Genomic DNA, 13,683 nt, shown 5'->3' with positions numbered 1-13,683 from the left:
AAATATATTCAGAACCACAGTAAATTTTTGGTAATTTAACATTTTTTAGTATGATGTATATATGAGTACCTGATGGTAATGCTTATAATATCCATGGGTGTATTGGATCTCTCAAACTGTGTAAACGTTTTAGTTGGTTGGTGTTTCTTCTTTAATTTTTTGAAATAATCTCTTCTTTTTCCTAGTAGTTAAAATACTAGAGATGTTAGTATAGTTTCTTAGGAAAAGTTTTAGACATCTCAGTCACCTTAAAATTTGCGAGCCATGATTGGCCAATCTTCTGGACAGTGCCTCCAGAACCTTGGGATAGTAATGTCATCATCTAGATGACTTGACTAGTGCTGGCAGATCTGAACTCTATTTTCATCACCTGTTTCTCTTTTTGTGGGACATAATTTGTCTTCTTCAGAATGCTTAGTAATATTTCTTTTCTTTTCAGGTGTTTCAGGCAGAAAATCCCTTTGATTTTATGGAAAACATTTCTTTAGAAGGGAAAACAAATTTCTTTGAGAAACGAGTTGCAGAGTATCAGCGTTTTGCTGTTATGGCAGAAACCAGAGATAATGTCTTCACGTTGGATGCAGATTTCTAAAACCCTTCCCATATCTAAACCTCTTATTGGTAAATAGCAGTTATTTTTCTCTGCTTTTGTACCTCAGGTATCTCCATTAAGGAAATAGGGGTTTGCTCAAAAGGAAATCCAAAACCAAATTTCAATCAAGTTGAATATATTGTATAAGTATACTCTAGTTTTCCCATTTAACAACCAGAGTGTAACCTAAATGCTTTTCTTTTGTCAGTAAAATATAAGATGGCATTGTATGGTGGTTAAGAGCTTAGGGTGATGAATCAGGTATGAATTTAAGGTCTGCTCTTACTATGTTGTTTGACCTATAACAAGTCAGTTAATCTCTCTAAACTATAGTGTACTTGTCTTTAAAAATGGGTATAATAGTAATTTCTCCCTCATAGAGTGTGTATGAGGATTACAAAATAAGTATTGGCTACTACTACTGCTACTACTACTAGTTATAATAATAATTATTATAATGCTAATTCCTGTGGTGTTGTAATAAAATGGTCCCATCTGCAAAATAATTGTGATTCTAGATCCTAGAATCTAGAATTCTGTCCTTGTATTTTTAATGTTTGAGGGAAGAATATAGAGATTTCCTTAGGAAGATTATAGTTCTCATTAACATGAAAATAACTTCTTTGAACTCCTAATTATGTAGTAAAGGGAATTGATTTTTATGTTGCTTTAGGAGGGATGTTCAGGGACTAGAATCTGAAATTATCGTGATGGTTGATCTTGTAATTAGATATTTTGACCAGAAAACAAAAAAAGAAGTTCTATTGAAATGAGTTCTGTTCCTTCAGAGGAAATTAAAAGGGTAACTAACAAGACTTAGCCCTGGAATGTTTAGAATCAGGGAGAACTAGCTAGAACAGCATTTCCAACTGCTGTTAGTACCTCTAGATATTTTGTAGAGGATAAAGTGATTCTGTGATCAAGTTTGGGAAATGCTGCACACTCCATTTGCCTTTTTTTTTTTTAAGATTTATTTTTATTTCTCTCCTCTTTCCCCCCACCCCTTCCATTGTCTGCTCTCTTGTGTCCATTTGCTGTGTGTTCTTCTGTGTGCCGCTTTCTCGGCTGCACCGGTAATCTGTGTCTCTCCATGTGTGCGGCGCCGCTCTTGGGTGGGCTGCACTTCTTTCGTGCAGGGCGGCTCTCCTTGCAGGACACACTCCTTGCATGTGGGGCTTCCCTACACGAGGGACACCCCTATGTGGCATGGCACTCCTTGAACATGCTAGCACTGCATGTGGGCCAGCTCACAACATGGGTCAGGAGCCGTGGGTTCAAACTCTGGACCTCCTGTGTGGTAGGAGGATGCTTTTATCAGTTGAACCACATCAGCTTCCCTCCATTCGCCTTTGAAATATACAGTCAGTACATCAAAAACTGAAAAATTTTGCAGTACATAAACTTGTTTTACCCCACATATTACAAATGTATTTAACTCAGATCTGTTTTTCACCTGTTAGCATCTCACTTAATTAGTGTTCTTCTCACCACAGTTTGGAAAAAGCTGGCCTAGAACTATTTGCATATGTAAGAAGGGTTTGAGGCCTAAGAAAGGGACTACCTGATAGGGATGTTTGAACCATTTCACATTTCAAAGCTGACTAATGCATCTATGATTGACCTCAGCAGTGTTTCTTTATATTTTTTAAACTTCTTTTATGCTATTTTGGTTCTTTCTTATTATGTTTTATGGTTCTTTAATAGAATCAGCCTGTGTGCTACACGATAGCAGATGGTGAGAGAGACTGAGGAAAGGTCGTGATCTCTGAGAAATCTACCTCTTCTTAATATTTAGGAAGTGTCAAGAGGTAGCCTGCACCCTGTCAAGCAGTGTGGTTTCCCACTCATGACCAAATGACTATAAAAATTTTAGAAGCTAAAATATAGAGATTTTTTCTCTTTGCATGAATTTTTGCTCCATTCATCCATAACTATCGAATTGATCATAATTGGAGGAATTTTCAAGTGATTGTAAAAGGAGCAGGCCCTGATATCATTTATTAGAGAGAATATCAGAAACTTGAGATATTTTAACTTATGATAATACCAGTTTTTGTACAGTGTTCTGTTATTTCCCAGAAGTTTTTTACATCATCTCATTGGATCCATGCAACAGCCTTGTGAGTTTGAGAGAACAGCTACTACTTAAATTTGACAGATGAAGAGAGTGAGGCTCAGAGAAGTTAAGTGACTTGGCCAAGATCTGCTTATAGTCAATGTCCCTATAGTATAATTTTTTCTTAGAAGTTATTATATAACTTCTTATATTTAGTTCTTTTAGTTATCTTATGGTTCTTTGCCATCCATCTTGATTTGATTTTTGCCTATTTCCTCATTAATTAAAGTATCTTATCTTTAATGAAAGTATCGTATACATTAATTAAAGTATTAAAGCACCATAGAGAAACAGTTGAACTATATTCAGGAAATATATTCAAAGATACTCATTTGCTACCACACAAAAACTTAGAATTAAAACCAATAATATCTGTAGTGATATAAGAATGAAAGAAAAAAGAATTTTACAGTGCATGTACTATAATATGTTTTTGAATCTACATCTTTCTCATAGGTATAGGCAGTTGCCTTATTGGCAAAGTTATTTATAGTAGTAATAAACCTCACTGTATTCAGATGAAGCAGTCTTAACACTGAAATAACAGATTTTTAATACATTGATTTATTACATTTGGTATTATATATTCTTTGGTTGCTGATATTTATTTATTATGTTCAGTTCTTAGGCTCTTAGATCTTAAGGACTAACAAATTGTGGAATCTCTTTTAATATTGTGTAGCAGATTAAGAAAATTCAGAGTATGTTTACAACTGTTTTCCTTTTATAGCACATGTATTTAAATAATTTCAATAGTAATTAAAGTTAAGTTCATTATTTAAAAATGTAAAAATGTGTAGTTCTATAATAGATTGCACTTATTAAAAATGTTTTATCATAGTGCATATAATGTGGCCTGGAGAAACTTGGGAAGACAGTTTGGTCCATTGCTTTCAGACAGGGCTGGGGTTTGCTGCCCAGTGACCTACAATAATAAACAATTACAATATAAGGTTACCATAATCATGTCTTGATATATGAAATTATTATCATAGTTTCATTTTAGAACATCCAAATTTTTCTACTTCCTTTTGTATTTTTTATTTTGCTGTTCATGAAGAAGGTTATTATTTATTGAGACAATGTAGCAGTTTATATATTTAAAGAAAAATTAATATTCAGAATTTTGCATCCTACATTTTTAAATGTCTTAACATCATTATCATAGAATTCCAAAATTTCAGTTGTGAATATTAATCTAAGGGGTAAATATAACCAAGTTTTAATGATAAAACTGCTGATGGATTGCCTGGAAGCCAAATTAGCACTGTAATCAGGTATTTTGTTTTTGAATTAGTTGAATGACTTGGTAGCTGACTTAGTAAACCATCAACAGTAGAATCTGCATAAATGTCACAGACGTGAAAAATGTATGCTTTTGTTTCCTTTACCCTTTAAATGGTCTGCTTCTTCTTAGACAGCTACTACATGTTTGAAGGAGAATCAGCTCTTCCTGGGAATTTAGGAAGAAAGTATTTAATTCTTCAAATTTTTGGCTTAATTCTGTTAAAATGTAGGTGAAAATGAAGGCTGATGAGTGATTTTTTTGTTTAGATCCAAAATAGCATTCAAAGTTTTTTTCTGATTGAGCTCACAATGTTCTTAATTTATACATTTTATTCTCTTTTACAATAATGTTTTGATTTTTCAGTTGTCTAGTTATTTAGCAAAGTTATTATTTACCATGTACATAGAAATTTTTATTAGGTATGGTATACCTAAATATTTTTGTTAAAATACAATATATGGGGAGCAGGTATAGCTCAGTGGTTGAGCACCTTCTTACATATATGATTTCCCAGGTTCAATCCCTGGTATCTCCTAAAAAAAAGAAAAAAACCCCACAAAAACAATATGGCCAAACAAACCAAATCTGCATATAAAAATTTAGGTTTTTTTTCACGGAAAGGGATTGTATTGTTATAGTTTGATTTTAATATGTTGAAATAAATTGTATCATAGCTACATCATTTCGTGTGTGTTCTTTTTGAGTAAGAATGTTGCTTTGTAAGCACAGGAGCTACCCTAATCCAGAAATGTGTATATTAGCTGGTTGTGTATATTAATACATATTTGTATTGCTTTTTCTTTGTGAACCGTGGACACACAAGGGGCAATCTCAGCGTCTGCAGAAAAACGTGACAGTATAGGACCTAAGAACATAAGAAGTTGACCTGAAAGTTAGAAAGGTGATTTATGCTCTGTGGAGTCATTACTATCAGAGAGTAATTGAGGAGAATATCTTTGTTTTGCCCTCCCTTTTTCTGAAAATAATAGCCACTTATGGAAACTGTGGTTCCCTCTTCAACCATGTCATTCTCTGGGGCTGCTGATGCTAGTACTCCATCTGTCTGGGCACAGTATTATGCTTGCCATCCAGAATGGGTTAGAGACCTTACCTTGGGTTTTTCTAACAAGCTGAAGAAAGAGGACTGCTTTTATTCTAATGACAAAGCTAGAGAAAGGACCCTAGTTCTTAACTCCCTCGAGGCCCAACTGTATCCATACTGTCTGTACAATTTCATTATCAAGGTAATAAGTGCCCATTTTTTGCCTTAAATATTTTAAATTTCTTGATTTGCAACCAAAATGATCTTTTTTTTTTTTTTAAGTTTTTCCCCCTCCTCTCCCTGCCCTGCTGTTTTTGCTGTGTTGATTTGCTGTGTGATCTTCTGTATCTATTTCTCTTTTTGTCTTCTCTTCTTGTTTTTCTCCTCTAGGATTCACCAGGATTCAATCCTGGGGATCTTTGATGTGGAGAGAGGTTCCCTGTCACCTGCGCCACCTCAGTTCCTGGTTTCTGCTGCGCTTCACCTTGACTCTCCCCTTCATCTCTTTTTTGTTGTTGTTGCATTATCATCTTGCTGCGTGAGTCACTTGTGCAGGCACTGCCTCACCACACAGGCACGCTTTCTATTTTTCTTTTTTACCAGGAAGCCCCAGGGATCAAACCTGGGTCCTCCCATATGGTAGGTGGAAGCTCCATCACTTGAGCCACATCCACTTCCCCAAAATGATCTTAATTAAAACAGAAATTGCTTCCTGGAAGAAAAAAACTGATTGGAAAATATCTAGGTATTCTTAGGTTTATCAGTCAGGGACCCAACAAGAAACCGATGGCAACTGAATTTAGGATAATTTGAGGAGGGTTTGATAAAAGGACTGTTTACGAAGCATTATACTATGGTCCCTAAATCGTGAAATTCACTTATTCCTTGATTTTTCAAATTTTTTTCGATGCCATTTATGTTTAGGCAGTGTGCTAGGTGAGCAAAAATAGACTGCTTTCGGTCTTTTGGCACATAAATAATCATATACAGGAGTATATAATTATAAACTATAATTAGTTGTGAGATATGAGTTGTTAAATGTACCTGGTTCTATGAGAGTTAAAACAGGGACATCTGTCATGGTCTAGAGTTATGTTATAACATTATCAGAATTGGATTAGTAACTGTCCACTCAGGAAAACAAAATTCTCTAGCTATTTCAACCAAAGAGAATTTAATAAAAGGAATTATAAATTGAATGTGATGGTGGTGATAAGAATTCAGACAATACCCAGAAATAAACTACAAAAAGAAGCCATTACCACACCTATGAATGGAGGGACAACAAGAATAAGTGCTTTAAGTGGAGCCTAGATGCTAGAACAATATGACGGGAACTACAACTCAGAAAATAAATAGCTACTGTCTCCAGGGTGGCCACAAGAAGTTGGGGGAAGGGTGGGCAGAAATACTCTGATTTTTTCCCTCCTGTTGTCTGATTTGTTGATACCTCTCACTGATCCCAAACTACCTGGAAGTCAGGGCACAGAACTTGAGAAATACACTTCCCTATGAAAGAAAGCTAAGGAAGAGACGGGCAGGGAATGGATCTGGCAGCAAATAGACCATTACTCAGCATAAGATTCAATGTCTACTTTCTATAATAAGCATTTATAATGCCCTTTTGTTATCCTGAAATGAAATTTATAGGTAACTTGTCCACACATGTAATTTTAAAAGAATGACTGTTTCCTTAGTTGTAATATTAAGATAAAATACATGTATTTGAATAAGTAAATTATTGGGCACTAGAATATTTAATGAAGTAGTCAGATGTTTGCTCCTATATGTAGAATTACAATGACTGGGATAGCTATATGTCTTAATTTCTCAGCTGCTAAAACAAATACCACAAAATGGGGTGGTTTAAACAATGGGAATTTATTGGCTTAGTGTTTTGAGGCTAGGGGAAATCCAAATTGAGGTATCGGCAAGGTGATGCTTTATCCCTAAAGATTCATATTCTGGGACTGGCTGTTGGTGATCCTTGGGTCCTTGTCATTTCTGTCACATGGAATGATGTCTGTTCCTTTCTCTTCTGGGTTCCATTATCTACTAGCTTCTAGTTTTTCCTGTGGTTTTCTCCCTGTGGCTTTCTCCTTGTGGCTTTCTCCCTGTGGCCTTCTCTGTAAGGCCTCCAGTAATAGGATTAAGGCCTATCCTGACTCAGTTGGCCACACTTTAAATAAAAATAACATCTTCAAAAGGTCCTATTTATAATGCGTCCACATTCACAGGAATGGATTAAGACTATGAACATATTTTTCTGGGGTTCATAATCAACTTTCAACACTCTATATGCAAATTGTCAGATGTGTTACTTTGGCAGCTTAATTGCTAACAGTAGCATTGCCTTGGTGACATGATTTTCCAAAAATGGTAATGTGCCAAGTATTGTTTAACACTCAGCACCAAGCCTACTTTTCTAAGACTTTCCCTATTTTGCAAAGGTTAGAAATCTGGGGAAGCAGTGAAGCAGTTGTGACTCAATTGATAGAGCATCTGCCCACCATATAGGAGGTCCAGGGTCCGGTACCCAGGGCCTCCTGGCCCTTGGGATGAGCTGGTCCATGTGCAGTGCTGCTGCGTGCAAGGAGTGCCCTAACACACAGGGGTGTTCCCCACAAAGGGGAGCCCCAGGCACAAGGAGTGCACCCTGCAAGGAGGGCTGCCTCATGTGAAAAAAGCGCAGCCTGCCCAGGAGTGGCAGCACACACATGGAAAGCTGACGCAGCAAGATAACACACACAAAAAAGTGACACAGTTTCCTGGTGCTGCATGAGAAGAATGCAGGCAGACATAGAACACAGCAAATAGACACAGAGAGCAGACAATGGGGGAAAGGGGAGAGATAAACAAAATAAATCTTTAAAAAAAATCTGCAAACTATGCTTTCTAGACTGTTTCACCTACAGAGTTCCAGTTTTCTATTCTGCCATTGAGAGGCATTCACATGAGATTTGGAAAGCAGAAGAGGAAAAAAAATCTCCAGCAGCAGCTATGGACAGGTGCATGGGCACTGGCAGTCAGAAAAGAACTAACATGAGATTTTGCCAATGTCTTCTAGGCAGCCTCCTTTGAAGCACTCATTTTTGGTGTTACAGGTGGCTGAGATAATGGCAGTTTCCTGTGGTTCCTGCATGTCTCAGTTTCTTGAACAATAGCAGTGTCTTTCCTGACCTTCATGTCCCCCACCTTTCCTACTTGAAATATCTAGAATAATTGTATTTTCCTGAGTGGACCTTAAGTGGGGTACTGCCATAATAAAAATAGGAATGTGATATGGGCTTATGGTTTAGTGGCAGGTAGTAAGAAAATGTATTTTAGCCTGGAAAGATAGCTTGATTGAAGCACTATGTTTAAATTGTTGGCTATGCTAATTAGGAAGTCAGATCAGGTATCCATTGAACTGGTGACCCTAGGAAGTGACTAGAAAGAATCATGATGTTCATGTGTGTATCAGTCAGGGCCCCAGCAAAAAATAGATAGCAACTCAAAGTAGGATAATTCAAGGAGGGTGTGGTAAAAGGACTATTTACAAAGTCAGGAGATGGTGCAGGACCTGGGACTACAAATTACAGGGCTTTTAGCATCCCTGTACTCAAGAGGTTCAGGGATTAGGGAAGCAATTACATAATCCAGAGGAAGAAAATTGTTGAGAGAAGGTGGTCTTAACAAGTTATGATGTTCAGTTAGAGGCATTAACCCCAAGGCAACTTGGCAAGGAGGTAGGTAGGTAATAAACACCCTGATTTTTTTCTCCTTCCTTCCTATCTCCTACCCAGGTTCCCAATTAGCTAAAATCAACTAGGAATAAGAGGGCAAGGGAGACTATTGATGTAGTCCGTACAGATCAGCCTCCTGGAAAGGGGCAGAGAATGGATCTGTGGGGCAGGGCAAACAGAAGATATCTTTTATAAAGAGTGTTTGGAATTAATGGGTTACATTTGGCAGAGTATTACAAGAAAGATATGAGTTCAGGAAAGAACTGACTGGTTTGCAAGAAAGCCAAAAGGGAACTGAGAGAATTCAGAAATTCAGTATTTTTGCAGGGTTGGAAAAGCAGGCTGACACCTAGTCCCTTGTAATACTTTGAAGCTGTAAGTACCCCAGAAAATTCATGTTCTTAAAGCTAATCCATTCCTGTGTGTGTAAACCTATTTTAAGTAGAATCTTTGATTAGGTTACTTCAGTTAAGGCATGGCCCAGAGTGGATCTTAATCCTTTTCCTGGAGTCCTTTATAAGAGAATGAAATTCAGACAAAGAAAGCCATGGAAGCAAGAAGCTGAAAGCAACAAAACCTGGAAGAGAAGGGAGAGACCAGCAGATGCCACCGTATGTCTTGACAGAGGAGGAGTCCAGAATCACTGATAATCAATATTTGGGGAGAAAACTTGGCCTGATGATGCCTTGGACATTTTTCTCAGCTTCAAAACTATAAGTTTGTAAGTTAATAAATCCCAGTTGTTAAAAGCAGACCCATTTCACAGTATTTGCTTTTCAGCAGCCTAGCAAACTAGGAAACCCCTCAAAATGAGAATTGGCATCAAGAAAATCCTTTGAAACAAGGCCTCATTAAGATTCAACCTTTGGCAAAGATTAGAATAAGGGTGTGGAAAGATAATGTAAGCCTCATGAAAAGGTAAGGGAATCAAAAGCACAGGTGGAGGATTTTATCTCAGGAGGAAGGACGCTTTCTCATAAAGGAGGGAAGCTAGAGAAGCTAGAAGAATAGTTATGGGGAATGTTTTTGTAATTTGGTAGCCTGACATTGTGAATGTTTCATCTGTTGGTTTAATTTATCTGTGAGGCAGATGATAAGTCCTTGGGGACTTGGGGTAGGGGCAAAGCGTGGAGAAGGTGTGAAAAAGCAATTTGTAGGGAATAGAGATCAAGTTTACCAGGAAATTGTAGGATTGCCAGACAGTGTTGAGGAAGGTAATTTTAAATTTGTAGTAGATCCAATTTGCCTTGTTGTGTGACTTTTATTCTAGCAATATTTGCCTTCTGGGGCACAAATATGGAGAAACTGAATTATTCATAAAAGGGGTTGGGGATATTCCTTCAGTTTTCTATGTGTGGTAGAAATGCACAGGAGCACAGAATTTAGGATATTGATGAAAGTGTTACTAGGAATATGATAGATTGTGAAATCTCAGTTGGATACAAAGAGATATGAAGTATAGTTCATGGCTTGAGAGAAAGCAGAGGAGTGAGAGGACTGGGAATGTCCCGATAAAGTCAGAGAACTGTAGTAGTGGGAGTAGTTTCACAAGCGATCTGGTTGCAGAGATTGTGATCATAGTGAGATGCTGGGTTTAGTGATTTGGGATGTGGAACTGGTCTGGGACATGACAGGTGTGGGAGAAGGCAGCTGAGGGGCAGTGGCGGAGTTCACTGGCAATAAGGAAGTCAAGGTTTTTGCCTTTGGGTGGATCCTGATAGCCAAGTTTTTACAGTCTTCAGTGAACAAGAGCTACTGTCCTGAAGACAAGGTGAAGAGGAGTAGGAGAGGGAGTTATAATTGAATTGTGAGCCTCAAAAGAGCAGGGTTTTTACAGAAGGATGGATAATTCACGATCTGGAGGTGACAGTGGGGATGAAAGAGGACTCTTTATATACCTGAGAGGTCCTTGGGGGTATGAGAAGATTAAAGCGACACCAGAGAAGACCGCATGACTAGAGGAGTTCCCAGAGAAATGGCCTGATTTAGATAATATAAGGTGGTTGGGAGATGTGGGAGCTGACTGATTATGGAGAAGAGGTTACCGAGGACACAACACAAGGATTTGGGAGGGAGAGGACAAGGGAACCTGGGTCAGGAGTGGGGCCATATGGAGCATTATGGGATTGATGATGTGGTGAGGGTAGATAGTGGAGGTATTTCTGACTTATTAGCTCTGCCCGAATTGAGGTGTGGTGGGAGGGGCAATGAAAAACCCCATCCTGTATTGGAAAAACAGCTGTCTTTGTTTTATGTGATCTTTCTATGTGATCTCATGCATTTGGGCTATCTGATGCCTGTGCCACCTTCCATAAGCACACTTTGTGTTAACTATTAATATTTCCAAGTTAGCATATTTACACATCATAGAAAACCAGGGATAAGAAGCACTCTCTGGTTTGTCTGAGTAATTGTCAAAGACCGTGGTCTTGATATTCCCTCAATATTAGTAGTCCACATTGCCTTCTGAGAATAAAAATGTATGCATCATTGCATGTTAAAACTTTTTCAGTAAAATAATATCTGCACATGTTTAGCATTTACAAGTTAATTTTTCAATCATGTTTTGATTAGTTACTAATTTTATGAGAAAGTGCTATGTCATGATATTCGTAATAAGGGAACTGAGTGTCAGACAAATTAAGTCACACAGCTAGTGACTGTTAGAGGCAGGTCTCATGACTTTAAGTCCCACCCTCATTTTACTGAATATACCCAAATTTCTCAGAATGCGGTATTTTTACTGTTGGTAGCACCCAAGATTTTTAGTGGGATATGGGCCCCTTAAGCGCCACACTCTCCATAATGCACTCCATGGGCAAGTACCCATTTAGAACTTCCTCTGCCCTTCTTGAGCTCCTGCCCCAAGGGAGGCTTGCTGGGACTTATGTCAAAGCATTGCTTCATGGAGGGGGGAGAGAGGGTTTATCTACTGAAGCTTGGCCAAATTGGAAATAACTGGTGTTTTTAGACATCAGAACTGCAAGGGCAAATGACATTGCTTTCCTAATCATATTCTGCTAATTCCATCGTGCTCCTTTAAAAAAGTGAGACTAGTTTCAGCATCTTGACAGCTGCTGCCTATGAAGAGCTCAGAGATACCAGCCCCCACAGGCCTTGCATGAAGCCTGGAGAAAGTCAAAGGAAGCTCCTATCCAAACTTGGGCCATGTGAAGCAAAAGAGGCCCTGGGGGGCCCTGTGCCAGGTCCCCTTCCATGCCAAGCAGGCTAGAACATTTCCGGCCTTTGGCTTCCTGCAGGTGCTACCTGCTGCAGAAGGTGGTGGGAATGTGTAGCCAGAGGTCTTGTTTTCTGACTTCCTCATGGTGGAGCCCTTGAGCCTCTGGTCTCTCAGCTCAGAGTCTGTTCTTCTACTGCAGAGACCTAGGTGGTAGATTTAAAGGAGTTATCTGTTTACAGATGAGCTTCAGGGACTTGGCAGGAGCGAGACCTCCTGACAGAAGAAATTCACCATCAGCATTGGCCCTTTAGAACTGAAAACTCCCTGGACGAGCCCTTGGGGAATTTCACCCATGACTAGCTGTATAAAGATTAAGTCCAGGTGACAAGACCATAAGGGAAGACTTATATTTCGGTAGCAGAGGGAAATGAGGAAGAATCCCTTTCCATAAATGGATACTTAGCAGTTACAAAACAGCTGACAAAACCATACATCCTTGTGAGGTATCAGGAGGCCTGGACTAGTCACAGAGTCACCAGTGACCTTGGTATTTGTTTATCTATGGGGAGGGGTATGTAAGAGGAGAGTCTGAAATGGCAGAAAAGTGCTTACCCTCTAGTCCATTCTGAGGGGCTGGGGATAAAGGGTGACATACCAGCTCTTGTCTGTTGAGCCAGAATGGACTGCATGAGTTCCTTTGGCCCTGGATACCTGGAACTCCTGTCCATTTCAGTTTGTGGAGGGCGATATCTCTGGACAAGACCCGATGGGGATATGTTTACAATTCAGGTCTGGGGAGCAGTTTTCCTGGAAGCTAATGGTCATAAGTAATTTTTTCACTCTATGAAACCTAACTCTATCTTGATCTGGGGAGCTTACTTGTAACCCATAGTAAGTAGCTGTAAATGAGGGATACTGCTATTAGGAGGGATGGAAGAACACAGGCTTCAGAGTCAAACAGTGTTGGTCCAGATCTTGGCTGCACCACTTCCTAACAGGGTGACTTTGGCAAGGTCTTACCTTCCTTGTGCCTCGAGTACATTATCTGTGAAATTGGGAATAACAACAGTCTTGTATAAAAATGAAAAATACTTAAAATAGCACTCAGCACATAATAAGCACTTACTAATTGAAGCTATCTCAAAGTTGTTAGTATTAAAATTCTAGCTCTATGCCTAGAATGTTTCCATTAGCTCCAAACACCTTGAAGTCAATAGTTCCTTGAAGGTTAAGTTACTGACTTATTGCTTTGTCACCTTCAGCAATTTCATCATTGCAGATTTTCATTTCCATCTTGTACACTGGCCATTCAATTTTTAAATTTTATTTTTAATTTTTTTTTAGGAGGTATTGGCGATTGAACCCAGGACCACGTACATGGGAAATAGCCACACAACCACTGAGCTGTATCCACTCCCCTGGTGTATTAGTCAGCCAAAGTGGTACTGATGCAAAATACCAGAAATCTGTTGACTTTTATAAAGGGTATTTATTTGGGGTAGACGCTTACAGTTAATAGGCCTTAGTCAATGTACCGTGAGGATGTACTTCTCACCCTAAGTCTGTTGCCACATGTTAATGCAAGATGGTGTGTGATGTCTGTGAGGGTTCAGCCTTCCTCCTTCCTCTTAAGGCTCCATGGTACCAGCTTTTTCTGATCTCAGCTATAGTCTGGCGTAAGGCTCATCTCTCTTCCCAGGGCTCATCTGTTTCCAGTCTCAGCTGCTCTGTTCTCTTCA

The 13,683-nt window shown here is 38.8% G+C and overlaps 1 protein-coding gene across 12 annotated transcripts in view; it reads left to right on the top strand.

Moving 5' to 3' along the window:
* The window catches only part of RRM2B (ribonucleotide reductase regulatory TP53 inducible subunit M2B), a 158,080-nt gene that overhangs the window by 50,604 nt on the left and 93,793 nt on the right, over positions 1-13,683 (top strand). For 6 of the 12 annotated variants that reach the window (XM_071207966.1, XM_071207964.1, XM_004476404.3 and 3 more), the window contains one exon: positions 440-4,678. The exons of 5 other annotated variants lie outside the window; for them this stretch is intronic. In XM_071207966.1, the coding sequence (XP_071064067.1) occupies positions 440-592 (153 nt within the window). In that variant the 3' untranslated portion in view covers positions 593-4,678. Of the gene's footprint in view, positions 1-439; positions 4,679-13,683 lie in introns of those variants that run through there. One more of the 12 variants, XM_004476405.5, reaches the window with a different exon arrangement.

The sequence above is a fragment of the Dasypus novemcinctus genome, chromosome 14 (genome assembly GCF_030445035.2).
Source record: "Dasypus novemcinctus isolate mDasNov1 chromosome 14, mDasNov1.1.hap2, whole genome shotgun sequence".
Taxonomy (NCBI): Eukaryota; Metazoa; Chordata; class Mammalia; order Cingulata; family Dasypodidae; genus Dasypus; species Dasypus novemcinctus.
This window is presented reverse-complemented; position numbering and strand designations above follow the sequence as displayed.